This window comes from Vicugna pacos, chromosome 4 (assembly GCF_048564905.1).
Source record: "Vicugna pacos chromosome 4, VicPac4, whole genome shotgun sequence".
In the NCBI taxonomy this organism is placed as follows: Eukaryota; Metazoa; Chordata; class Mammalia; order Artiodactyla; family Camelidae; genus Vicugna; species Vicugna pacos.
The window spans coordinates 75394919-75422426 of record NC_132990.1 but is presented as its reverse complement, the minus strand read 5'-3'; the positions used below and the strand labels follow the sequence as shown (position 1 = coordinate 75422426).

The 27508-nt window shown below is 48.4% G+C and overlaps 1 protein-coding gene and 1 long non-coding RNA gene across 4 annotated transcripts in view; one reads left to right on the top strand and one right to left on the bottom strand.

The window, feature by feature from the left end:
* Positions 1-6495: 6495 nt before the first annotated feature.
* The window catches only part of NUP214 (nucleoporin 214), a 91215-nt gene continuing 70202 nt past the window's right edge, over positions 6496-27508 (bottom strand). For all 3 annotated transcript variants that reach the window (XM_015249819.3, XM_015249818.3, XM_072960311.1), the window contains exons 31-36: positions 22029-22185; positions 15495-15647; positions 10991-11162; positions 9122-9261; positions 8218-8242; positions 6496-7718 (exon numbers count right to left, since the gene is read on the bottom strand). In XM_015249819.3, coding sequence (XP_015105305.2) covers positions 7685-7718; positions 8218-8242; positions 9122-9261; positions 10991-11162; positions 15495-15647; positions 22029-22185 — 681 coding nt within the window. In that variant the 3' untranslated portion in view covers positions 6496-7684. The remainder of the gene's footprint in view (positions 7719-8217; positions 8243-9121; positions 9262-10990; positions 11163-15494; positions 15648-22028; positions 22186-27508) is intronic.
* On the top strand, positions 20243-21883 carry LOC140696183 (uncharacterized). Its single transcript, XR_012072315.1, has 2 exons — positions 20243-20581; positions 21473-21883. It is a non-coding gene; the product is annotated as an uncharacterized lncRNA (long non-coding RNA).

Sequence of the window (27508 nt, the reverse complement as noted above, 5' to 3'; positions counted from 1 at the left end):
ATCGTGCAGAGAAGGCAATAGGGACATCTGAAGGCAATTAGGGACAACCTTGGTGATCTTTGTGAACAGCCAAAAGTGGGAGGAAGCAGGGCCTACCTGGTTTGTACCTTTGGGCTACAGGCACCTGTATGGACAAGCAAAAGTCTCAAATGGACCACACACTCCTGCCACCCTCATAGCCCTTCAGAAACCATAGGGACCCGGGTTATAAGTAGATCCCCATGATGTGACTTTCAATAACTGATTTTTATGGCATGGCTGTGTATGTGAAGACAAAATATTTGCCACAAGTTTGACTATGGATATTTTTCTTATCCAGTGAACATTTACTACACAAGCTGACCCATCATGCATATCTTTTTAAGTTGTAATGCTCTGAGAAAGATTTTACCTCTGGGCAGCAAGCTCACTTGTTGCGGAGTATAAACAGCTAACAGACAAAGCAACTCAAGATCTTGCAACAGACTCACTTTCGCTCTTCGATTACTGCCATATACTACAGAGAGCAAGGTCATTACGTGCAGCAAATGAGAAGTGGGGCACAACGGGGAACTTAAACACTCTACTCTCACTCCAATAAACTATGATGATAATTATATACAATGTCTCATTTAATCTTCAACAAATCTAGATGAATGTATTATCATTTCCCCTTTTTACAGATGATAAAACTGGGGCTCAGAGAGGTTAAGTCACTTGCCTTAAGTCACACAGCAAGGATGGGATTCGAACTTAGACACCTACGTGATCTTAAGCAATAAACTCTACATGCTGGATTGAGTCACTCTCTTCCCTTCTTTGGTCTGGATTCCCTTCTGTATTGAGGATGGAATTGAACAGGATCATCTTCAGCCCTGAAGTCCCAAGCTTCTTGGATTCTCGCTCGGCCAGCTTTTTTGTGTGCCAGGGCCACAAAAGAGACTGCCTTCTCCCTGAACACATATCCTACAGCCAGCAACAGACTCGGTGAGAAAAGAGCCTGGGTGATAAATTTGTGGCTGGAATAGCCAGACCCACTGCCATTAGGAGAAAGCATGTGTGTGTGCCGGGCTGGTGGTGGACTGGCAGGGGAGAGGCGCACAGGAAGCACGACACATCAATAAATGCTTCTGGATGATGACCACTGGTCCCACCATCTGTGACACTGACAACCACATGGTGGAGTCTAAGCACCACTTGGCTTGAATGTCTCAGAGAGGATGTTTATTCCTGTTTCCAGAATGGCTCAAAATGAAAAAAGAAGCCATAGACACAAGTCAGGACTCTGCCAGATCCGATGCCAGGAGCCCCTGCCGGGAAAGAGGATCCAGGCCTGACTTCAGCTCGGAGCAGTGGCTGCTACCTGACGAAACAGAGGCGCACGGCTGTCCTGGGCCTGGGGCAGCAGGGCTGGTGGGAGGCACTAGGCCGTGCTGTCCAGTCGCCTGTATGCAGAAACTTGTAGCACCATTATAGCAGTTTCATTTCCCTACACTGGGGCAAATCTTTGTTCCCTAAAACATAGGAAATGAAAGTGATTTGAAAGTAAACATCCGAAGACTTGAGAATACTAAATGCTTCTGAAAATGCTGGCTGGTGACAACCAAGCTGTTGTATCAACTCATACAGCTCCTTCTGTCAGCTGCAGCCAGTGATTCAGAATTTGGCACGCAGGCCCTTCCTGCTCCCCCTGTACCCCCTGGCCAGCTGGAGAGCTCTGGGGTGATAAGATTAGCAGGCGGCGGGGCCCGAGAGGAGCACTGGTGGGGTGTGAGCCATGTATCTGGCCGTTCTCACCTGCAGGGACAGGAACCTGGAGACCGGATGGGGGTGCAGGCGCCCCTCTCCCTGGGGCCAGGATGAGGCTGAGGGTAAACAGGGGCAAGGCACCTGCCAGCCCACGGCCCTGCCCCTCCTTGGGGAGTGATCAGGTGAACGCACGGGGGTGTGTGCCCAGGCCGGGTGTGGTTGGGGTCGAGCACTGGGGCTCATCTGCTTGGGCCAGGCTGCTGCAGCTCTGGAGCCCCCAAGAAGCCAGGAGAGCCACCTGTGAGACGCGCAGACTGTGCCAGGCACGGCCTTGTGCATACCTACCCTGTGAGGTGTGCGGCATCTGCCCCCCTGGGCCAAAGGGCATGACTAGCTCCAGCTGAGAAGTCCTAGAGGAAAGCCAGGTACCCAGGCCTCTCTGCATCCAGTCTGTGCTCCCATCACCCTCTGGGTGCCACAGACAGCTGCTCCAGCCCCACGCCAGCACCTTCCCGGGATGTTGAGAACCAGAGGGCCACTGGGCAGGCTGGGCACTACTGGGCCAGGGCCACCACAGTGATGTCTGCTGGGGGCTCTGGTCAGCTCGGGCTTTGACACTGGCCTCGCTGTGTGGCCCTGGTGTGATCAGCTCCGCATCCTGTCCCCATCCCCTTGTCCACTCCTGCTGGGGTCTGGCTTTGGAGCAAGTCCTAGCTTCTTTCTGGGAAGTTGCTCAGGGTGCCTTTTATCCCACAGTTCCTGCCTCTTGCAGTCAGGGTCTGAGGACAGACAAGGCTGACACAGCCTCTGCCCTCCCTGAGCTGACAGTTTGGGGGAGCATGGGGGACAGACTAGACAAACAAATCAACCAACCAGTTACACGAGTAACTGTACCTGTGACGTGTGCCTCCAACAGCAGAGCGGGATGACAGGACACAGAGGGGATGGCTGAGCCTGAGCAGGGCAGGCAGCCTGGGAGGTGCTAGGGGAAAGTGAAGTGATTTAAACTGAGCCCGCAGGATGAGTGGGAAGGCCCAGGGGTGCTGCAGCAGAGATGAGGACGGGAAAGCCCCAGGCGGGAAGGACAATGGGCCATCTGGGGAACAGGAAGTACAGAGGGGCCCTGAGAGCAAGGAGGCGAGTGAGGCAAGAGGGGGCTGCCGAGGGAGGAGGGATGTGTGCCCTGCCGGCGGTTAAGGACTCCCTTTGGGCCCTTCTGATGGGAAGCCAAGCCTAGGTGTGGCCGCAGGAACCGACAGACCGTGGGAGGGTAAGAAGGCAGCAGCTCCTCTGCATCCTCACGGCTCAGGACCAGGTGGGCCAGCAGTGTGGGAGGGGCACTGAGAGGAGACGGGTGGGCTGCCCAGGCTCCTGCCTGCCGGCCCCCCTCCCGCACAGGCTCCTTCTCTGCAGCTGGCGATCCAGGGCCACAAACAATGTGGAGAATCTCCGGCCGGGCTGTGGAATGGACAGGATTCTATTTATAAGCACAGAGGGGCTGAACAATGGAGCAACTGCCACCTGCGGTGGGTCTATGGCTGACCTCCTGTGGGGCTCTGGAAAGCCTCAAAGCCAGACCCCTGAAGAGACTGCAGAGGAAGGAGGGGATTACACGGCCAAAGGGCGTGGGGCCAGCTGCTTCCTCCAGAGTCTGATCACCTTCATCGGGGAGCAGCCAGCAAGCCCCCATGGGCTCCACGGCACCTCTGTGCTGCCCCACCACCCGGGGCCGTGGTGTAGACAGATGATCATGTACAAAGTTGGAGGCCGCAGAACTGGGGCAAATGACTACACAATGGGCAGGACGTTGACCGTGGTCCTCATCCAATGCTGGCTCATTTCCACAGGCGGGCATGACAGGTGCGCGAGGGGCCCGGCAGTGTCTCTGCCACAGCTGGGCAGGTATTTCTTCTAAAATGAGCGAGCACCTTGAGGAAAAACAATCATGAGAGCTAACGGTGGGTGGCGGCCGGGGCAGAGGGCCGGGGGGTGGCGTGGGGCGGGGCAGGATGCTCCACCACTGCCTGGCTCGAGACTCAGCAAACTGCCTGGTCTCATTCTCATCGGGAAGATGTTAACTTAAACATGAAAACGCCCATGAAGCACTTAGGACAGACAGTGCCTGGCACGTGGTAATCACCCAATAAACTATCACTACTATTACTGTCGAATATGAGAGGAACGTGTGTTGGAAACACAACCCGCAGGAAGCAAGCTACGCTTTTGTCCAGCGACACCAATGATGAGGCAGTTCTCGGGACAAATGCCAAGGAATGTGGCTCCAGCAGAAAGGGTCCCAGGTAAAAAGATCTGGGAAATGGCAGACCAGTTCCTCTTACTGATTTACAAAGCAAATTTGCATATTAAAGGCTCAAGAATCCTCCACTAAAAAGATCTCTTAAGTTTTGCTCTGTTCATTCTTTTCCCCAACTTATCTGACCATGGAAACCTTTCTGTTTTGGCTCAATATCCAAACTTCCCACAGAAACATTTTGAAAACAGAAGAGGTTTGGCGGCTACAACCACCTCAGTCCAACTGCTTTCTTCTCTCATGTGAGTTGACGAAGGAACAGACAAATCAGGGAGAATGGAGGAGGAAGAGACATCCTGCACAGCCCTGGGCTGGGCGCACACCCGCCCCTGCTTTCCACCCAGCAGGTGACACTAGGAGGAACAGGAATGTGACAGCCAGCCAATGCCTGGAAGCACTGGTCAGGTGCTTGGAGAGAAACAGAGGGAACCCACGAGTTGACCAAACTGAAGAGAAAAGGAAAGGGTGACAGAACCAAGCCCAGGAGGATGCAGGGACCTCCCACCCAACACGTTACTTTGTCTAAAAGACACCCTCACCTGGTGTCTGCCAGGGGGCCCCACAGCTGGGTAGAAGATGCTCCCCACCCCAAGCCAGAGGCGGCTGATGCGGGAATCTAGAATTGTTTGCCCCAGACTTAGGGCAAAGTCTGCAAGGTGAGAACAGCCACCATTTAGTGAGAACCTACTTTGTGCTGGTCAGCACCTCATTTAATCCTCATAACTGCCCTGCAAGGTTGGGATCTCACCTTTTCACCACTGAAGAAGCAGCCCTCATGACACTAAGAGGCCAGTGCCTTGCTCTGGTCCCGGAGCTAGTGAGGGTTGGAGTCAGGGTCAGCCACGCCCTCTCTATAGGGCCAGGGACCCGGACCAGAAACATCTCTGAGTGATGCCAGAAACAGAAGGCAAAGCTGAAGCAGCATCAGGATGCTGGAGGGGATGGGGGCCACCAGCTCAGGAGCAGGGGGCTTCACAGCCACATCAAGATGCAGCGGGGTCTGTGCGCTCGTCCACTTTGTTCGTTGGGTTCATCCTGCCTCTGAGAAACCCAATTCGTGGCCTCTATCACTGCACTGCCATCTGAAGTGCCAATTATGAATACACGACACTGACATCTGGAAAAGCCCAGCAAAACGTGACTTAGCTCATTAAACTGCCTTCCCCCTTTCCCTTCCTGCCTTTCCTGAGTGACACAAGCTGAAATACGAATGAAGCCAACTGTGGCTGCCCACCTCCCCACTGCAGCTGACTGCTCTGTGGAAGCTGGGTGCGGGCCTCCTCCTGGCTGATCTGCAGTTGTGGTCCCTTCTCGCTGTGACACGACCCCCACACTCTCACCCCAGCTCTCTCCTGCTCTCTGTCTGCCCCAATTTGGGAAAGGCTCGCGCCCCACCATCGTCTCCCCGGGCAGGCTGGAGCCACTGCGTGTTCCCAGCCCAACATCCTGGGAGCTTGGGTTTCAGGGGCTGTGTGCTGGCAGGGCTCTGACATGACCCCTGCCACCTACCAGCAAAATCGACCCCAAAAAAGGAACTGAGAGGGGCTCCCGCGCCAGCAGTACATTCCCCGGTGCTGCTGCCCGACAGCGAGTGTGGGGGTGTTATCTGGCCCAGGACAGCTGATACGGCCTTCTGGAGAGATGTCACATGCCACCTCAATGGAGGATTAATGCAGAGAATTTGAGGTCAAGGGTTTAGGCTGAACCAGCTTCTATTTATAAAAAAAAAAAAAGAGCCTCTGGGAGAAACATAAGGGCAGGAGACGGCTGGCTGGGTGCCGGTCGGTAGGAGGACACACCAAGGCAGAGTTGGCCCCTGTCATTCAGTCACATCGCTCCCTTTAAAGGTAGGCCCTCCACCGCGAGCTTTTCCTACTGAAATTCTAGTTCCTTTGTCTCAAGATGGCCCCGGGTAGAAACCAGGGGGAGCACATGCAGGAGGAACAGGCCCCACGCCCGGCTGTGTGGGCGTCTGGGGCGCTGGTTCCGCGGCTGAGGGGGCCTCACAGGAGAGCAGCTGGAGACAGACTCTTCGATTCTGCAAGGACTGAAAAGGGTACCTGTTAAACGATGGAGATCCAAGCTCTCTGCAGGAGGCAGACGTCCTAGCTCATGGAGCACGTGGACAGACGCATTCTACTCCCACCAGCTGCACAGAAAACAGGACAAGTCATCCAGGGACCTAATTCCCGCCTAGGGTTCCTGAAACCCGACGTGCTGCACTAGGAGACTCCTCTTCTGATGAGCGTAAGAAACCACGGAAGTCACTGCCTAGGGCGGCGTCCAGGCCCAGCTTCAGTCCCACTGAACCTGAACCTGCAGGACTGGGGGCTCGTGAGTCCGTGCTGTGCACAGAACCCCAGGGAAGTGGGAGGCAGCGGCGGGCGGGGACCACAGAGCAGGCTGAGGCCTCCCTTCCCAACAAGCCGACAGAACCAGCGAGGCCACACTGGCTGTAAGGTGACAGATTACATCACATGGAAAACTTTTATTAGAACTTTTCAAAACACAACTTTCCAGTATGTAAAAATCTAAACAACTGCCCCTTTCCAGGCCTCCCCTGCTAATGGCCCGAGCCGGAACGCCACTGCATTCCGGGCCTTAGAGGGAACCAGTTCCCACTCCCACGCTGTGCAAGGCCGTCCCTGGGCGAGCCCAGGCCTGAGTTCTAACATGCCCAGACCTGAGAGCGCTGCGCTACAAGCACTTGGATAAGACAGGAGTTACGACCTCTCAGCCACCCCACGGGACTCCTGTTGTGGTCCCGGGCAGGAGCAACGGTTTCTCAACTCCTGGGTCTACTACCTGTGCTGTGGTTAAATGACGAAGAGCCAGGACGGTGACCAATGTCACCATCGCCTACTGGAGATAAAGTCAACTTCTCAATCAGCTGCCCTCCCTTCTCCAGAGTAGAAGTGAGCTGTGGGACACATGGCGCCCAGGAGCCAGACCGAGGAGGGGAGCCAGACCGAGGAAGCTGCTCCAGGGCAGCGCACCAGCCGGTCAGTGCTCACTGGGGTGCTCGCCATGCCCACCTCACCCCCCAACCACCGCTCTGAAACTCAGTGATGCCAGCATACTGCATAAGGGAGTTTCTCTCCCTCCACCCAATCGTGAAGTTGGCACCTTGAGGGCCCTGATACCCAACAGCAAAAGGGACACGAAGAAGAGACACCATGTTATATCCTCCAAAGGGGGCTGGCCAGCACTCGACCTCTTCCCTCCGGGGAGGGCTCTGGGCAAGGAAGACCAGGGAGGCTGTCTGGGAGAAGCTCTTGCCTCTCAATACCCTGTGCTGGGTTTTTTGGCGCTGCCTTTGAAGACAGACACTGCTGTCTGCTGGACGGCTGTGCAGGTTTCTCAAGGCCACAGGAGTGAGGAAACCTCTCTCCTTGGCTGTGACCTGAAAACACCCACATACATTCTGTATGGAAACAGACCAAGCGGTTTAATAGCAGAGGGGAAACAACGAACAGAAAACAAAACAAGCAATCAAACATCTCTGGAGTCTGGTTTCCGCTGTTTCTTTCTGGGTGTGTATTTCAATAAGAATGTCCATTTCAAAGGACTGCTCCAGGGTTTCTCAGCAAAGAGGAGCTGAGAACGCAGTTGGTCACAGGAACAGAAAGGAGCACAGACACCCGCTCAGCTTCTCCAGCCGCCGAAGCCCTGGACAGACCTGCAAGGAAGCACCGGGAGAGGCAGATCAGCTCCTGCTCCGACAAAGGGCTTCGGGGCTCAAGCCACTGACAGTGTGCAAAGTTCAGGACTTTGAATTTTTAATGTCATGCAATTCTACACAGACACATAGAGTGAGGATCAAAAAATAAGACTTGGTAATGGGCTTGGTGCCCAGGACTCAGCATGAAGCTTCTGAGACTAACAGGGAAGTAAGGAAAAGCCTCTCTCGAGTCCTGCCTTCTGGTCTCTGCTCATCAGGAGGCAGACTCTTTTCTGTCTCATGCACGGCCCTTGAGGAGACCAGGCCTGGCACCTCCTGCCACCCGCCTACCAAGATCAGCAAGTCCACAAAACCCAGAACCTGCTGCTAAACCACCACGCTTCCAGGACAGGAAAGACGGACACAAAATGTACATACAGAGCAAAAACCGTATCTCCACCTCCCACACACTCTTCCATCCTCATTTAATGACTCAACACCAGAGAGGGATACTTACGAGCTAGATGATCCAAAGCTGAATACTGCAGAAGAGGAAAAGGGTGGAGTTAAAACAGACACTTGAGAGACAAAGGTGGTCTCTAGGCCACATTCCTCCCCTCCCTTTTACCCCAGGGAAAGCCCTCCTCCCCTACTTTCTGCAGGTCGACTGGGAAGGAAGGGGAGGCGTCCTTTCCGGATTTCAGGGTTCCTCCCTCCTCCCTGGCTTGGTGTCTGCAGAGGGTCTTTGGCACAGCCTCTCTCACTGCTGTACCGCACCACAGAGATCCATTTCATCAGCAAAATGTGTTTTTTCCACTTTTCACATAAAGCTTCCTCTTCCTCTTAAGGCTAGAGCAGCAAGACGCCCGGGTTCTAGGCCTGGCTCTGCTGCTCACCGGCTGGCCTTTTGGGCAAATTGGCCCCTTGGAGTTTTTGTGTCATTTGCAAAATAGTAATGATGCCTAACTTCTCTGCCTCAGAAGGGTGTTGCAAGGGTAAAAGCAGAATGTACGCATTCTACTATCTGCAGAAGCAGAGGGTCAAACGAAAGAAAGGCATTTTGTGGAGTCTTTACATCTTATTTTTATTTTTTTCTACATCTTACTTTTTGAGTCTCCTAGTGTAACTTTTAAACCAAGGTCTAGGAGGATGGTTTTTTTTTTGGGGGGGGGTTCTCAAATCTTGAGGGAAAAGTCAAGTCAGCCATTTCTTCATTTGGTAAGAAATGGCACAATGTTACAAGTCTTAATTAAAACCTAAAAGAACGTTTTGCCTTTCAAGCGCTTCCTGCTTTTACAGTATCAGCCCGAACAGCCAGGAAGAACCGCCTGTTCTTTTGGAGGGGTGGGGGGTGGGGGTCAGGCATTTACTGAGGAGAAGACGGGAGGGACCACAGTGAGGGAGGATGTCTGGCTGCCTACCTCCTCCGCCTGATCCAAAGCTGGAGAATCCCCCGCTCTGGGTCCCAAACCCAGAAGACTGTTGGGACAGCGATCCAAAAGTTGGGGCGTTCTGACTTGCGAGGGTGCCGAAGGATGTGGTGTTGCTGCTGCTCCCAAACCTGGGTTCCGGGGGGAAATCAGACCACAGTTAGCGCAGCCACGCAGTCCCTCTGCTGCCCGACTGCCTCAGTCCACCCTCCTAAGTCTTAGGATGCACGACATACATGATTCGAGGTGACGTGCTTGGTTTAAACTAGCAGCCGCTCAGGAAAAACAGGCTAGAGCCCAGAGCAAACCTTCAGCTCAGCTTTGGGAAGAAAAATAATAGGAATACAACATGAAATCCAATTTGCCTGGTGTTTCAGTGTTCGTCCGCTGTCTGGAAATTCCAGCTCATTGGTCCTGCTCTAACCCTACTCCTCCTGCCGGCCTCTCCTACACGACTGTGGGGGCTCCTCACAGATCAGCCGGGGTCACAGACAGCTTCATGGCCAGGGACCCGAAAAAAGGTGACGGGCTCTCTTGGGGATTTCATACCAAAGTGGGTACTCAGCTCTGCTAGACAAAATGGAACTAACCTGCCAGGCGGGATTTCTGTGGGAGAGCCCCCATCGCCAAGGCAGAATGTGATACTTTCTTTTTCACTAGTGAGGAAAATAGCTGGTTTCAAATAAGTAAAAACCACAAGACCCCTAGTCAACCACAGCCCTTCCACCAGCTCGGTGGCCTTACGTGCTGGGCGGTCACTGGGGAGATCGGCGCCCACCAGAGCCTGCTGAGAAGACCGGCTTAAGTCAGTCCCAACGCTCCTTTAAAAGCTTTCCTTAACTTCAAGTCTTGGGGTTTCCTGATTTCTTGGGAGAAACTTAAGAGACCCATCAGTCTCTGCATGAAATCCAAGAAGCAATATACCAACTTGCTCACTTTCCTTGAAACTCACCAGCATTTCTGTACAGCGTCTCTCACGGAGAGAAAAGGTATGAACACGTTTATTTTCAAGGTAAAGACACTGTCACCTTGCCAACACTCATTCCGAGTACGCTGACAGGTTCTCCCAAACACCCCCAATCTTCAGCTTTACACGTCCTGAGCGAGCGCCAAGGGTGGCGAGAGGTCTATCAGAGGTTGGCTTCAGACAGTAATACCTCCTCTGAACGAGACCCTTTGCAGTCGCCACCACACGTATCTTACTGGGACTCTGTGGTGTGGTGAAGGCTATCTTCTCGGGATTGTGGTAACCAGGCTGGATTTCGGGGCCCTTACAAGCAAATCTGACAGTAAGAGCAGCTTTGAGCACCTGAGACTCTGAAACGTGTACGGGGTCCTGGCAGTGCCTCCGTGGCCACTGGCCCAGGGGACTGCGGACTGAAAACCCACTCTGGGGTCTGGAGTGGGGCAGGGGACACAGAGTCGTTTGCCCAGGACAACGGGTCTACTGCACAACAACCCCAAGAGGAAAGAATCCGGTGAAAGCTATTCACCCAGAATTTCCTAGCAGTAGTCACCACACAAGGGCAATCTCGGCTGTCAAGCAGCCAAGGTGAGACTACTCCCCTTCCTTTAACCAATCCTTCAGCTCCAACAGGAGGACAGGGACCTGCCAACCAGTACCCTGAGTAACAGGAGACAGCAACACAGCAGATGTCCGCCGTGTGCTCGACAGAGTCTGGCTTGGAAGAAACAAGCCTTCCGCCAGAGAGAACAGGAATCCTGGACCGACTGGCTCGCTGACTGAGGGAAGGGCCTTCAGCTCAGTCAAGAGTAGGGATCAAAACAGGAGAGCTGGGCCCAGTGCCTCTGCTGGCCTGAGCGTGGGGGCTTCCCCAGGCCCTGCCCCAGGGGGCTTACCCGAATCCTCCTGCGCTGGCAGCCGCAGTACCCTCTCCGAACACTTTGCCTCCCGTCGAGCCCAGAGGGCTTGTAAAGGCTGGGGCTGAACCGAATGCTGGCACCCCTCCAAACCCAGGGGATCCCCCAAAAGTAGGAGGGCTGCCAAACACTGGAGCAGCACCGAAGCCACCTGAGCAAAACAGAGGCAAACAAACAAAAACAGGGAGAAAAAAGGGAGACAGGAAGAGAAGATAATGAGTAGTGAGAAACCAAATCAAAAGAGGAAGGAAAAAAGGGAAAATATGTTAGAAATTCAAATACAAAACACCAGAGCAAAGGGTAATATCCCTTCTATCAGCAAAATGATCAAATCAAACCCAAACCAAACACTAAACCTCCACCCTCTCCATTTCTAGCCGAGGGCCTGGGGTCCACTCAAGAAAGCTCCTTGGAATTTTAAGACTCCAGCAGGCCCCATGTTTGTCTGCGAGATCCCCAGTCCCTCCCAGAGGCAAGCTGGACTCATCGGCTCCAAGGCTCTTGAGGCCTCGACCCGACTGCCACCAAGAACCAACTCGGTGCCTCTCAGGCCCTCTGTGGTCTCTGACGTCTCACCAAAAAATCACTCTCAAAACCTCCAATCCCTATCCAGCTGTCAAACTGGCCAGATTTTATTACTTATCATCACACAGGCAAGGCATGTAGCTTCATGGAAGCACCAATGATAAAGTTAGAGGCTCAAAATCCACTCTGGGGGAGAATCTGGGAGCTGGTTACAGTGGGGACGGAGACACACGGTGCTGGCGCTCGGCCAGGTGCTTGTTACTTATTTAAAGCCCGATGCTCTCGCATCTCTCACAGGAGTCTCCTTGTGCAAAAGAATTTTTTTAAAATGCTCTCTCTCCGCTGTCAGAATACTCCTCAGTAAACAAGCACACCGAGTTTCTTGTCTGGAGGAAGACTGCTGCTGCGTGGCTGTGATAAGGCAAACAACCAGCTGCAGGAGAGCCCTCGGCGGCCACGGCCCCGGGCAGGCTCCCGGCAGCACGGCTCGGGCGGACACAGGCCGGGGGCAGCACAGGCAGTGACCGCAAAGGCAGGGTCAGGCGCGCCCGAGGCAGCACCCCCCTCACATTAATGGATGCCCATTGGGCAGGAAGACAGACGTGCCTTCCCTAACTACTCCTTCTGCTCCTAAGGAGGCTTCCCAAGCCCCAAGGACTGCTTAAATTATTCTAGGTTATTAGCAGAGACCCTCGGTGAGAATCGGCTGAACGAATAAAACGGTACAAGAAATGTGCTCTCAAGGGCAGTATCTCTTAAAATGACTGCTGGCCTAGCAGCCACATGCTGAGCGCAATAATGGTGGCCTAGCTCAGTGAGGAGGCGACTTGCCCAAGGAGACGGGGGCTTCCTTCTAGGACGCCCCTTTCAGAAAGTGAATTCCATTGTTTGAGGCATCAGTCAGGCCTTTTTTGTGTGTGTACTGAGAATCAGCCAATGCATTTTTTTTAAACTGAAGTGTAGTTGATTTACAATGTTAGTCTCAGGTGTACAGCAAAGTGATTCAGTTACACATATACATATACATGTATTTTCAGATGCTTTTCCATTATACGTTATTACAAGTAATTGAATACATTTCCCTGTGCTATACAGCAGGTCCTTGTTGTTTATCTATTTTATATATAGTAGCATGTATCTGTTAATCCCAAACTCCTCAATCAGGCCTTCTTATTAAAGTATAACCACACCACAAGCTTCTGCCACTGGAATCAGGAAAGACCAAATACGAGGTATGAAAAGCTGCCAGCTGAATTCCTTGGTTCACTTCTATTTTGTGATTCAGTCATTTGCTTATTTACCATTAACAGCAGAAGCACAACTGAGAAGGTACTTTCTGCTCGGGCTCAGGTTGGGGTTTACATTCTGTATTTTAAAACCTTGAGTGAAATTCCAAGCCATGATAATGGAGGCTGTTGGGTTACAAATATAACAGACTGGAAAAAAAGAAAGTGCTAAAAAAACCCTCGCAGCTGAATTATTGAAGACTGATCCTGGATCTGGTTACGCTTTCTTCCTAGACACACAGGGTTTTATCTAGTGCCTCGTACTCAATATTGTTCAGAGTTCCTGGTGGAAGGCGAGTGAAAAATGAGAAGTCACAACAATACAGAAAGTAAACTGGACAGGGAAGGGAGGAGATTAAATACACACACACACACACACACACACACACAAAGTGCCCCCCAAACAACGAACCCAGGTCACAGTGAAATGAAAAGGGAAGAGAGTGGTCACTGTGGCCTTATTTTGGAGATAGGCAACTCACTTCTGATGCTAGGAGGGGCCCAATTTTATTAGATGCTGTATTTTCAAGATTTTCTTCTCCAGAAGAAACAGAAACTCGGCAGTAATCAATGATGGTAAGATTTCTGATTTCCCGAGGGCCCCAATGTGCCAGGGGCTGTACAGTGGTCTGTTTTGATCCGCCCAACAACCCTGGGATCCCCCTGCACAGGTGAGAAAACCGAGGCTTAGACACTATGTTGCTTGTCTGGTTTGGCCAGCTGTTACTGATAGAGATGAGACTGGAACAAAGTCTGAGTGACTCAGAGGGCCACCTATCATCTGATCATCATGTGTCACACAGCTTCCCTCTGCTGCCATTTGATTCACAACTCCAGTGACAGGACAGCGTGAACCCAGTGGACTGGGGGCAGCAGTAAGGTCATTCTGAGTGTGTCCCACCTCTGTCCTCTCCTCAAATCACCTCCAGCAGTACTACTTCCTAAGGCAACTACACTCCAGGGAGGATGGACACTTATGGAATTTCTCAGAGACCCACCCAAACCATCAATCTAAAATCCCTCGAGTCTTCAATTTAGGTAGTTTCATGGGAGCAAGTAATCAAATAGGAAAAAATATTCTGAAAGGTGAGAGGACAAATTTTCTTTAAGACTGAAAAAATAAAAGGGGCAGATTCTCAAAGCAACTGGGACACGATCCCAGGACAAGGAACAACATGTAAGAAAAACACAAGAATCAAAGAAAACACTATCAGGTTCCTCAAAAAATAAATCTAAAAGTCTTGATTAATACGCTCAAACTTCTCAGTCAAATAATATTTACCTTGTTAACTAGAACCAAAAGCTTCTTAGCTCTTTCATTTTTAAGTCCTTCACCGCAGGGAAGGGTGGGGGCAAAATAAAGCTGCAATGCTCATTTCTGGTCCATTTTAATTCCAGGGAAGAGTATAAAAAGATTAACCCATCTCAGTTATGGGTCTGAGTAAAGGTGCATAGTGCATTTGTTTTTGTTTTTTTGCGGGGGAGGCGTTAATTAGGTTTATTTATGTATTTATTTTAATGGAGGTACTGGGGATTGAACCCAGGACCTCATGCATGCTAAGCACATGCTTTACCACTGAGCTCTACCCTCCTCGCCATAGTGCATTTGGAAACCACAGCAACTGAGGTTCTAAAAGGTGGGATTCCAGGTACAAATCCGGGGTACCGGGCTCCTCAGTCACAGCCGCCTGGGCACCTGCTTCTCAGGTAGGATCCTTCCTCAGGAATCCCCATATACTCAGAGTATCCTGCAGATACAAGGGGCAAGTATCCTGCCCGCTTGCCTGAGGGTATTTGCTTTAAAGAACCGCTTTCTCAGAAAACATCCTCCCTCTCTGTCCCCGTCTTTAAACAATCTTTTCACACAGTTTCCCACACAACAAAGGAAGGTATGCAGACTCTAGATCTGAGACAGAAACAGGAGAGAGAGGTGGTTGACAGAGATGAAGATTTTTTTTGCATCTAAACATATATTGCTCTTTAAAATTTTTAATTGTTAAGTGTAATAATCACGATTATAAAAAGCCAGTTTATAAATACATACTTTAAAAGTAATGCTGAGATAAAAAGCAGTACTGCAATGTTCTTTATTCCCAACTACATGGGTATATTCCAACTGTGAAAAGTAACCGAGCAGTAGAGTTGTATGTGGATACAGTATATGTACAGGAATATGTCATACATTTATGTGTGTTTTACTCAAAAGTTAAAAAAAAAAAAGGATGTGGAAAAGAGGACAAAAAGACAGCCACATAAAAAATTAAACAGATGATCTGCTTGCCCTTCACAGGTAACGGGCACCCAAGACGATCTGACCCAGGATGCTCCAGTTCACACGTCAGTCATCACCTTCTTGTCTGTTCCCTAACTTTGCTTGTTGTGCAACGCTACGTATTTACAATGCCTTCTTCTCTAGGACGACACTAAGTTCTCTTAAGGGTTGCATTACATGCATTCTGTGCTTTTCAACATGTCTCAGGAGACGTGGAACAGTGTTAGGAACCTAACAGACGCTCAATAAATAGACAGTGAATTTGGGGGCGACGTCTCTCCACACACCCTCCAGTCCCACTCCCTAGAGAACCACCTCACCCCGAGAGCTCCCCTCCTAGAGGTCTATGCGTGTTAAGCACACCTATAACCACGACCACAGTGAATAGGTGCAGGAGTACCTGTTTTATTTGGAGCGGAAAACCCAAAGCCTTGGGATGCCACACTTCCTCCTCCAGAGCTGAACGTGCCCGCAGGTTTCTGGTCTCCAAACGATGAGCTGGCAAACCCACCAAATGTCTTGGCTCCGCTGTTCCCGAACAGGCTGGAGGTATCTGGAGAGACGAGCAGCACGCGTGAGGGAGAGCAGAGGGAGAAAAAGCCCTCGCCCATTCATAGAACAGATGAGGAAGGACGCTCACGTGGTGTCTGGGGGGAAGGGGGTGACAATGAAGTCGAGGGTCCAAGAGGGCAGAGCAGCAGTGAAACGGAGACCGTCTCGGACCTGCGTGTATGTGAGTGCAGGGTTTTACTCATTCTGGTACCCGGGCTCGGGATTTCCTGGCATGCTTCTATAGGCATAAAATAAAGGGGCAGCAACAGGCCCCAGCAAAGAGGCTTTTTTGCAGAAACACATTCTGTGCACCCAAAGGTATCAGGTCTGTGCAGCAGAGGACCAGTCTCACAGCTGCACACAAGACTGGCTTCTTCTGAAGAATGGGGCTTGTTTTCACGGCTCTCCTTTTTGTCAAACTAGAGAAAACTAAGCGAGAGCAAATCCAAACCAAACATAATGGCTTCCAGCATTCTGCTTTTATAGTCTAGCTGGGCATGCTGGCTGTTGCCTGATCTGAGCAGAGAACGGCAGACAAAGTAGGGAAAACCCTGCGCTCCTACCTCTGATCCAATGGGAACTAGGGATGCTCTGAAGAATGCAAGTGGCCGGCAAGACTTCCAGTCTGATTTCCTCTTTCTAAGAGGTTCAACTAAGCCCTTGACCTTTTAGATGCCTATCTAGTGGGTCGCTCCCTCAGCTACACACTACTCCCCTTCAAGAATGAAAGGAAAAAGGAAACCACTAAAAACCAAGATGGGTGAGATGTTTTTTGTTTTAAGAAATGCCAATCTGATAGACAATATATAAATAGCCAAAGTCATAGACACAGAGCACTTGGATAATACCAACACTTCACTATATAACAGGAATTTTTCAACCCTTTTCTGTGGGAAGAGGGGAGGGCCAACTCATATCTCCCCACCACGTTTGGATGGGTATTTTGTTAAAATGCACTGGCACCCCCAATAAGGCAGCAAGAAGCTATCCCGAAGTGGGATCAATGCCCAAGGGTGCAGGCATAAACAGGAGGCTGAAATGAGAGGCTCCAACATCTGTACCAACATTTGCCCAGGCCAGTCGTCCTCCAGACCAGCCCGGTGCTCGCAGTGACGGTGATGGAAAGGAGAAGAGTGGAGGGTGAGTAACTCTTCAAGCCGAGCTGTCCACCACCGGCCTGTCCATCCCGGGATCTCTTCTCTTGTTCTGCTGCCAATGCCACTCTGTTACTACTGCCAGCTGAAGTGCTCCTGATGCACAGTCCAGGAAGTGAGCAGCCTTACCTTAGGGACACAGATACCTTAAACTTCTAGGCACCAGTAACAGAACCGCAGACTGCCACGTGGCCACCTGCCCTGTAGGACCATTGCTTACGGTCTGAGAAGCATGGCGGTACGGCAGGCACTGATGGAGGGAACGGTTAGCCAATTCCTTCCCATCACCCCCGGGTGGTACCACAGGACTGTACATGAACCCTGATGGAGTCTGCAAGATGCCCTCTTGAGCAGTCTGATCTTCCCCTCAATGTGTTAGCTGAAGGTTACGTTAGATTTCTTCAATGGCAGCACATCTGATGCTGAAGACAAAAGCCCAGCTTCTCAGCCATTCCTTTTATTTTTTTTCCCCAAAACAGAGGACTGCAATTTTCTGACTTTGTTAGTGCTAACGAGGCAAAAATTCCAAATAGCAAACAAATTCAAAGTGTAAGATTAGAGGCTAGATCTTCTCTTGGAGAAATTAGAAATACAGAGATGGAATGATTTTATTGGGACAACGCTGGAAGACTTCAGTTCTGGAGAAGCTGGAGAACATGTAGGAGTCTTTGGGCTTCCTGGGGGGGCGGGTACAGCTCAGCAGTAGAGCATATGCTTAGCACGCACTAGGCCCTGGGTTCAATGCTCAGTACCTCAATTAAAAAAAGTCTTCAGGCTTCTTTATCCTTTTTCCTCTTTAAGACTCCTTTGTCTTTAAGATGTTCATAGGTATTATAGTAGAATATGTGAGCTTGGCAGTCAGACCTGGCTTAGAACACCTAATAACTATTGGGCAAAGACTTAACTTTCCAAAGTCCTGGTTTCCTGTTAGACGAAGAGGAAGGTCGTGACCATGACCACACAAGGCTGCTATAAAGGTTAAATAAGATAACATACGGAAAGCACCTCGTCAGGCTTAAGGAGCTCCTCAGAAAATATAACTTCCCCTGTCTGTTTCTTTGACCTTCCTCCTGTCATAACCCAATCACGCTCAATATAATAAAACAGCAGGTCGGCAGTAGAAAATTGAATCCTTTTCATTTGGCAAAGATCCCAAGACTTAAGCCATTCAAGTTGTCATTTGCAGCCTCAAAAGGAGCTGCATGTAGAAACGCTTTAGGATTTTTTTAAGTTGCTCTGAAACGAAGCGGCATGAAGTGATGTGATGTCTGCTTCTTTCCGTTTCTATGGTTAACAATGTGTTTCTCAGTTTTCTCCTAGTGGCTCCAAAACAAGTCTTCAGCTCTGAAAATACGGCAGATAAGGAGCATCTCGGTCGCTGGAACAGCACTTCACCGTGGAAGCGTCCTCCTCACCTGTGGAAACAGCCAGCAGGAAAGCTCGTCCTGCAGCGTCTGATGACCTCCACTTGGGGCTCCCAGGTCCAGGTCAAACTGGCACCGCTGCTGGCAGTGTGGGTCCCACACAGTCTTTGCTTTGGCAAAAACATCAGCATAATCCAACGTCAGGGTCCAACACACTTCCAATTAAATCATACTTGATGTAAATTTGACGTAAATAACATCACCGAGACCAAGTCCCATGTCACCCTGCAGGTCGCAGGTCGCCAGACGAGAATTCCACACACACTGAGAAGGGGGTTCTCAGGAGGCTCTTGTCCATGATACTTTCCAAAACATGCTCTTAAAGAACAGTTGCAGAAGGTGCCTTGCGGGACCAAAAAATTCACATCAAATTGCTTCTTCATCCTCGTACAAACATGTCTTTCAGGCCCCTGAGCAGAAAGGATGTGCTGAGAATGGTTCTCACCAGTGTCTTTAGCACAAGACTCAAGGATGCAACAGGGCCTTATAGGTAATGACTCACATGACCCCTGGGGTTTATCTGTGACAGAGTCTCCGGGAGAGAGAAGAGATCTTTCCATCGTGGATACGGAGCATGACAACTCCAAGCAACAGTATTCTCAGCCTGTATTTCTTGATGATAGCACGGGTCCAACTCCGCCTCAGGGCTAAAGGGGGCAGCTTCAGGACCAGGCAGCCTGGGTCTAAATGTCACAAGGAGAAGTGCTGGTCGCCCAATTTGTGCTCGGACATCTATCTGCAAGGGAGTGTGTTCCATGCATGCGGACTGAGCACGAGGGCATCACACGAGGCACACAGGGTGGAGTTCCGTTCCGTGACCAGGCCGGGAGATCTCGGGAGGCAACAAGGTGGATCTGAGCTCTGCACACACGCCTGGATTAAACTCTGTTTGCACCACTTAACGGTCGCTACCTCTCTTAAGTCCACGTGCCCGCTCTGAACCTGCTTCCTGATGGGTAAAATGTGGGCGGCCTCATCTAAAAATACTGTTCTAAGAGGTGATGAGCCCGCATACACTGAACTACTGGCACACAGCAGGTGGTCACAAAGATGAGTTCCCTCCTGCTGATGTCCCGGGAAGGAACGCAATACAAGGACCGCAGGATTCCAGAGAGGGAGTGGTCACTGTGGGCCCTCAGGACACTCAGGCCAAGCTGCACAGAGGACGACTTACTTCACCCTGAAAGGAATGGCAGGTTCAGGTGAGCGGAGTGGAGGGAGCAGCGAAAACCCTGGCACTGAAGCAGGGAGGAGTCGCGTGTGTGAGTGAAGGACAGAGAGCAGACACACACGGGCCGAAGCAGAGGGAATGTGCTGGGGGAACTGAGTCAAAGTGCACTGGGGCTCACAGAGGGCCCTGCATTTCAGCCTAAGGAGCTGCTCTGGACTTGATCTACAGTTTGTAGGACACTGCCAAAGGGTTCTAAGGAGGGATCGTGACAAAACAAAAGAGTTTTAAGACACTCCACTTGGTATGGACTTCAGACCATGGAGCAGGAGCGTGAAGACACAAGGGGGAGTTTGGAGACTCCCGTGATAGCATACCGACCCTGGGGACACACCCCACGACTGCGCGAAAGGAGAAGAAAAGCCGCAGGGGAGGAGCTGTCCGAGGCAGGGAGAGCAGCAGGACGCAGCTCACACAGCACAGGAAAGCAGTGCTGCTCAGAAGTGCCGAACGCCGCAGAGTCACCTGGGGAGAAGGAGGCTGTCCCTGGGGTGATCGGAGGGGGATCACAGTTCTGTGGTGAGGACAAAGCCCTCCCTAGATGGAGACTCCTAGCTCCTTCTCCACTGTTCCCTCCTCTTATCCTGCACTTGGTCCTTGGGGCTACAGAAGCTCTTGTCCCTTTTACTAGCAAATCACATACTTAGTGTTTCAAGACAAAGTAATGTAAGGGCGGGGAGGATACAGCTCAAGTGCTAGAGCACACGCTTAGCACATGTGGTCCTGGGTTCAATCCCCAGTACCTCCTCCAAGAATAAGTAAAAAGGTAAACCTAATTACCACCCCCCAAATAAATAAAAACAAACAACAAAAAAAGTAATGTTAAGTCTTTCCTGTACCCTTTCAACTCACTTAAACTTCCCTTAAGTATGATCGTAAACTGCTGGTTTACAACAGCCAACATTTAGGAGATGAAGACCAGCAGGAGTCAGGTATCAAGAACAGATACATGTTTATCCTAAACCAAAATTAAAGAATTAGAAACAATGGTGTGCCCCCCCCCCCCAGTCTGTGGCGTTGCCAAGTGACCATGTGTGAATAAATACTCCCTGGCAACACCGAACGTGCAGCTGGGAAGAAACGTGCACGCCAGCTCCAGCCCAACACTGAGTGAAGGCAGGTTTGACAGGTAAGGACCACAGCATCAGAGATTCCTCTGCCAGGAGGAAAGGCGTCGTTACAAGGATACGACACACTTACGTTTTAACAAAACAGGCTAGTAGCACGATCTTGCCGATAATGACCCACCTCTATTTCTCACTAGAACTTTTTATCAAATGTTTACTCTGTGCCAGAGGCTGCGTTTGGCACATGAAGTGGGATTGAGCTGAGTTCTAGATCTGCCGCTTTCTGGCTTTGTGACGAAACACCACCTAGCCATGTGGGGATTGTTTCTTTACTGGAAAGCGGAGAACGCTACCAGGATCATGTCTTCAAAGTATGCGCTACGGGGCCCCGCAGTTCTGTGCTGACAGGTGGGGAAAGCACGGGGGAACCACCCAGGTGTATCTCTGGGTTCTTGACCTTGCTTCTGAATAACTTATTTTCACCAAGGACTCTGCTTAAGAGTTCGTCTGCAGAAAGTTTTTGAAAATTATTAGACTCGATTTCTACGATCCCTTCATTCTAGGATTCTAGACTCCTCCTGGCAAAACAACAATTTCTGATTATATAATTTCACAAATTAAGAGGTATGTGTCTTGACCACAATCTTTCCTTATGTGTTACTAGATGAACAGTGACATCAAAATAACTGATCTGTGAACCCAGGAGAGTCAGGACAGAGAGTTTTGCTTTTAACTACACGAGCCTTAAAATCCAGGCTCTGTCTGGATTTCCTGTCTGTCTTGTTGACAGAACACTAGCTCTCGATGCATTAAGATCCTGTAAGCACATTAAATGAGTGAAGCCAAGATGAAGATGACAGGCTTTCAACTTCCCATCTCTGTCTCTGTTGGCAACAGGATATGTATTTTTTTATTTAAACAAACAAATTTCTTTCATTTCCAACCATGAATAGATCAACAGAGAATCAGCTGGAGAAGAAAGCACCAGCAGAAAGGTACAGCTTCATCTGAAAACAAGACAAAGATGTAAGCGATGGGAAATGAGGACGGCTTCAACTTTTGTGTGACACTTCTCTACAGTAGCTGAATTTTAAAGCAAATTCAAAGACAGTACTCCTCAAGTGAAAATCCAGATGCTCCTTCTCCAAGCACATCCAGCTTGTTCTGCTGTTCTCTTTTATGCTTGTCTGCTCGCATTCATTTCAAGCTATTTCAATCCTAAGTAACAGAGCAATTTGGGCCTTGGGAGAGAAGAGGCGAGTAGCTCAACACACAGCTCTTCTCCCTGCAGCTCCAATGTCTTTTCATGATTATATAGGACACCTCATTAAAAAACCAAAAATAAAAAACAAAATCAAAACAGACCACACTGCTTTGGGGTAGATATTTTAAATGGCCCTTCCAGAACTTTTCCTTCCTTTCTACACTTGTCACTGAAGCTTTGAGAACGCCATGAAGACGACAATGGCATTAGGGGACCGAGAGACTGGGAGAACTTTCTCAACTTACTTGGGGTGGCTGTAGATCCAAAGCCCCCGCTGGCCGAGCTGAATGGGTTTTTGCTGGCTGCATCCTGGCTGGGTTTCCCTCCAAGGCCACTGAAGAAACCTCCCCCTCTTCCAGTGTTTCCAGACCCAAACATGCCTCCACTGGAGGAGGACGACGGCTGAAAAACAAAAGGGGCAGGAAGTGAGACAGGTCATTGGAAAATGGCAGGCCGCGTCCGTGGGAAGGAGGCACTAGCAGCTGGTACAGACGGAAAAAGCAAGACAACGCTGGAGGTGGTCAGAGCGGGCACAGACGCTCTAATCACCTCCAAAGCAGCTCAGCTCTGGACGGGAACACTTCCTCCAAATCACAAGTTCTCAAGCTATACTCTGTTCACGCTTCTCTGGAAACATGACTTACGGCAGGCAGGAGCCTCCATGGTTTATCTGCCCTGCTGCCTGTGGTCTCTGCTGGACATGACGCTGAGGGCAGGACAACCAAACCCTCAAGAGTTCTTCCAGATGAAAAGGTCTAAAAACATTTCTAGGTTATGATGAGGACCACTTATTTTGCTTCCGCTGGTGTTTGGCTGAACTCATCAGCAACGGACGAGAAGTGGTTCACACTGTCTTTTCTCCTCATTTGCGCACTTTTATTTCATAACGACTTTCCCAGTACTGCAGAAATCAGCTTAAATTAGCTCCATTGTTGAAATGATGACCACAGCTGAATTCCGTCCAGGTCTGCACATCTTATCCTCAGGGGATGCTTGCTAACTAAGGGCACATGCTGACACGAGGCTGTATAGGGCACCACACACTGTACTTCTGCTTAGAGATTGGTTCTTTAAGGAAGACTGGTGCCAGATTTGAGGACCATTAATATTAGGTAGATATGATATCTCCTTGGCTGATAATGTAGAGTAAGATGGGCCATTAGAAATGGGTCGCTGTGCGTAGGACTCCACAGGAGCCCCCTTGGAAGAGCGGGGGAGGGGTGCAAAAGTCCTCTTCCATAAAATGGGGAAAATAAACCAGCCACCTCAAAACAGTGGGTGAATGAAATGAGCTAAGAAATGCAGTGCCCTTCAGAAAAGAGCCTGATACGTAAGTACATGCTCAAAAAAACGGCTGCAGTTGAGTATTTTAACGATGACAGCAGGCGACGACTGAGCATTTTCTATAAGCTAGGCACCTTTCTAAGCACTTCGCAAGTAACTGTTTAATCCCCACAGAAGCCAAACCTCTAGTGGGCCACCTCTGAAACATTCCCCCAGCGTGCCCCTCCTCTGCAGGTGCACAGCCACCAGCCCTGGTCTGAGCCACCTAACCTGAACTTTCTGTCTGGACTTCACAACAACTTCAGTGGCTTGCTGCTCCCTCTACAAGCTATGTTCACACAGCAGCCAGCACAACACTAGAAAATGGCAGTCAAACCATCTCACTGCTGTTTAAACATTCCAAAAGACACTACATGACGTGGCCCCGTCCATCTCTCAGCATCACAGTTTATCACTCCCCGTTCACTGGGTACAGTCACATCAGCCCTCTGTGCCTTGAACACGACAAGCTAATTTTCACCTGAGAGCAACTTAATGTACTGACTTGTCTCTTTCTTTTTCCCTTTAAACTTCTTTAAACACAGTAACTGTTTATTACAACCATTTAATGATGAGTAACAGCTTTTTAAAACTTGGAATGAAATCCAATCATAAGAGCACAGGCTTCTGATAACTAGTAAACTGACTTTCAGTTTATTGAAAGGAAGGAAGATCTGACAACTATGCATGCAGAAATCACCGGCTTTCTTAGCCGACTGCCCTGCCTCAGGCTGAAACACAGGAAGCTGCCGATACACGGACATTTCTGTCCTACAAAAACAAGGACTGGCAATTTCAGACGGTTCAATCTCAATTTAAAAATATGATTTGAAAAATAATGGATATCTGGAGAAATGAAGAGAAGTGGGTAACTTCACTGCAGTGAGTGTGAAATGACAGTCACTGCATCCATTGGGTTAGGGTATCCCATTCACTTAATTATAATAAAAGCTACCAAAACTTTCAATTCTGGAAAATCTCCAAAATATAGATGGAAGAGTATAATGAGCCCATGTGCCCTTCACCCAGCTTCAAGGGCAAACTCCCAGCCAGGTGAGTGTCATCTGCACCCCCATTTACTTCCCCCCCGCCCTTTATTAGAATGAAGCAAATCCCAGACATCCTATCCTTTCCTCCATTGAGTTTTCCGGTATAGAGTTCTAAAACATAAACCATAACCGTGACATTATCGTGTCTAAAAAATCAGCCATCCTTTGTCACTGAATAGGGAGTTAGTATTCAAAATGCAATCTTACAAAACTGGATATAAAACGGATACGTGCCCAGGAGTGGGACTGCTAGATCACATGGTAAGTCTATTCCTAGTCGTTTGAGGAATCTCCACACTGCTTTCCAGAATGGCTGCACCAAACTGCATTCCCACCAACAGTGTAGAAGGGCTCCCTTTTCTCCACAGCCTCTCCAGCATTTAGTTTGTGGACTCTAAGGATGGCCATTCTGACTGGTGTGAGGCAATACCTCATTGTAGTTTCGGTTTGCTTTTCTCTGATAATTAGCAATACTGAGCATTTTTTCACGTGCCTATTGGCCATTTCTACGTCTTCAGTGGAGAACTGCTTGTTTAGGTCTTCTGCCCAGTTTTGCACTGGGTTGTTTGCGTTTTTGTTATTAAGTTGTATGAGCTGTTTATATATATGGGAAATTAAGCCCTTGTCAGTCTCATCATTTGCAAATATTTTCTCCCATTCCGTAGGTTGTCATTGTGTTTTGCTTATGGTTTCCTTTGTGGTGCAAAAGCTTGTAAGTTTAATTAGGCCCCATTTGTTTATTTTTACTTTTATTTCTATTGCCAGGGTAGACTGCCCTAGGAGAACATTGCTAAGATTTATGTCAGAAAGTTTTGCCTATGTTTTCTTCTAGGAGGTTTATAGTGTCTTGTCTTATATTTAAGTCTTTAAGCCATTTTGAGTTTATTTTTGTGTATGGTGTAAGGGAGTGTTCTAACTTCAGTGATTTACATGTGGCTGTCCAGTTTTCCCACACCATTTGCTGAAGAGACTGTCTTTTATCCACTGTATATTCTTGCCTCCTGTCAAAAATTAACTGACCGTAAGTCTGTGGGTTTATTTCTGGGCTCTCTATTCTGTTCCACTGATCCATGTCTGTTTTTGTGCCAATACCACGCTGTTTTGATTACTGTAGCTGTGTAGTATAGCCTGAAGTCTGGGAGGGTTATTCCACCAGCTTTGCTCTTTTTCTTCAGTATTACTTTGGCAATTCTGGGTCTTTTGTGATTACATATAAATTTCAGGATTATTTGCTCTAGTTCTGTGAAAAATGTCATGGGTAATTTGATAGGGATCGCATTTAAATCCTTAAAGTAGATTGCTTTGGGTGGTATGGTCATTTTAACAATATTAATTCTTCCAATCCAAGAGCATGGGATATCTTTCCATTTCTTAAAGTCATCTTTAATTTCCTTAATCAATGTTTTGTAGTTCTCCACAAGTCTCTCACCAACTTGGTCAGATTTATTCCTAAGTATTTTATTTTATTTTTTTTGGATGTGATTTTAAAAGGGATTGCTTCTTTACTTTCTTTGATTTAATTGTTAATGTAAAGAAATGCAACTGATTTCTGTATGTTAATTTTGTATCCTGCTATCCTGCTGAATTCTTTTATCAGCTCTAACAGTCTTCATGTGAAGCCTTTAGAGTTGTCCATATATAGTATCATGTCATCCACATATAGTGGCAAGTTTACCTCTTCTCTCCCAATTAATATCCCTTTTATTTCCTTTTCTTGCCTGATGGCTATGGCTAGGGCTTCCAATACTATGTTGAAAAGAAGTGGTGAGAGTGGGCATCCTTGCCTTCTTCCAGATTTTAGTGACAAAGCTTTCAACTTTTCACCACTGAGTAATATGCTGGGTGCGGGTTTGTCATAAATAGCCTTTATTATGTTGAGATATGTTCCCTCTATACCCACCTTGGTAAGACTTTTTATCATAAATGGGTGTTGAATTTTATCAAATGCTTTTTCTGCATCTATTGAGATGAGCATGTGATTTTTGTCCTTTCTTTTGTTGATGACACTGATTAATTTGCGTATGTTGACCCATCCTTGCGTTCCTGGGATGAATCCAATTTGATCATAGTATATGATCTTTTTTAATGTGTTGTTGGATTCTGTTCGTTAATATTTTGTTGAGCATTTTTGCATCTGTTACAGGCCATGGTATTCACCTGTAATTTTCTTTTTTGGTAGTGTTCTTGGTTTTGGTATCAGCATGATGGTGGCTTCATAGAATGAGTTTGGGAGTATTCCCTCCTCTTTAATCATTTATTTAGATCATTTTTAATTTCTTTAAAAAATGTTTTATTGTATTCAGAATATATATTTTACACTGATGTTAAATTTATTTCTACGTATTTTACCCCTTTTCATGATACTGAAAATGGAATTGCTTCCTTAATTTCATTTTCAGATGCATTGTTGCAAATGTATAGAAATGTTATTAATTTTTAGATACAGATCTTGTATCCTGCAAACTTGCTTTTTACCCGTTTATTAGTTCTAACAGTTCTTTAGTGGACTCCCTTAGGATTTTCATATACATAATCATGTTATCAGCAGATGCATAGTTTTACTTCTTCCTTTCCCATCTGGGAAACTTTATTTCATTTACTTGCCTAATTGACCTGGCTAGAATCAATATATGCTTTTGAGATCCATCCATGTGGCATGCATTCGTCAACCTTCCCTTTTTACTGCTGAGTAGTATTCCATTGTATGAGTATGCCAGTGCTTACTATTCTCCTGCTGATGAACATCTGGATTGTTTCCACATTTGGGTTTTCATAAACAAAGTTGCTATGAACATTCTTATAGACGTCTTTTTGTGAACATTCATTTTCTTTTGGGTAAATACCTAGGACTAGAATTGCTAAATGACAAAATTAGTGTATATTTATTGAAAAATTGTCAAATGGTTTTCCAATGCCTGTACCATTTCACACTCCCACGAGCAAGGCATTAAGAGATCTAGTTGCTCCAGATCTTTTCCAAGTTTGGTCTTGTCAGTTCTTAAATTTTAATAATTCTACGGGTATGAGGTAGTATCTCGTGGTTTTAATCTGCATTTCTCTGGTGACTAACAATGCTGAACAAGTTTTCATGTGCTTATTGGCCATTTGCATACCTCTTTTATAAAGTATCTGTCCAAGTATTTTGCTTAGTTTAAAAGTTGAGATGTCTTTTTATTTTTGATTCATAGTTCTTTATATATTCTGGACAGAAGCCCTTTGTTTGATATAAGCATTATAAGTATTTTCTCTCAGTGTATACCCTGTCTGTTTATTTTCATGACAAAGTCTTTTGATGAGTATTAATTTGTAATTTTAACAAAGTCCAGTTTTTTAATTTCCTTTTTTATGGTTAG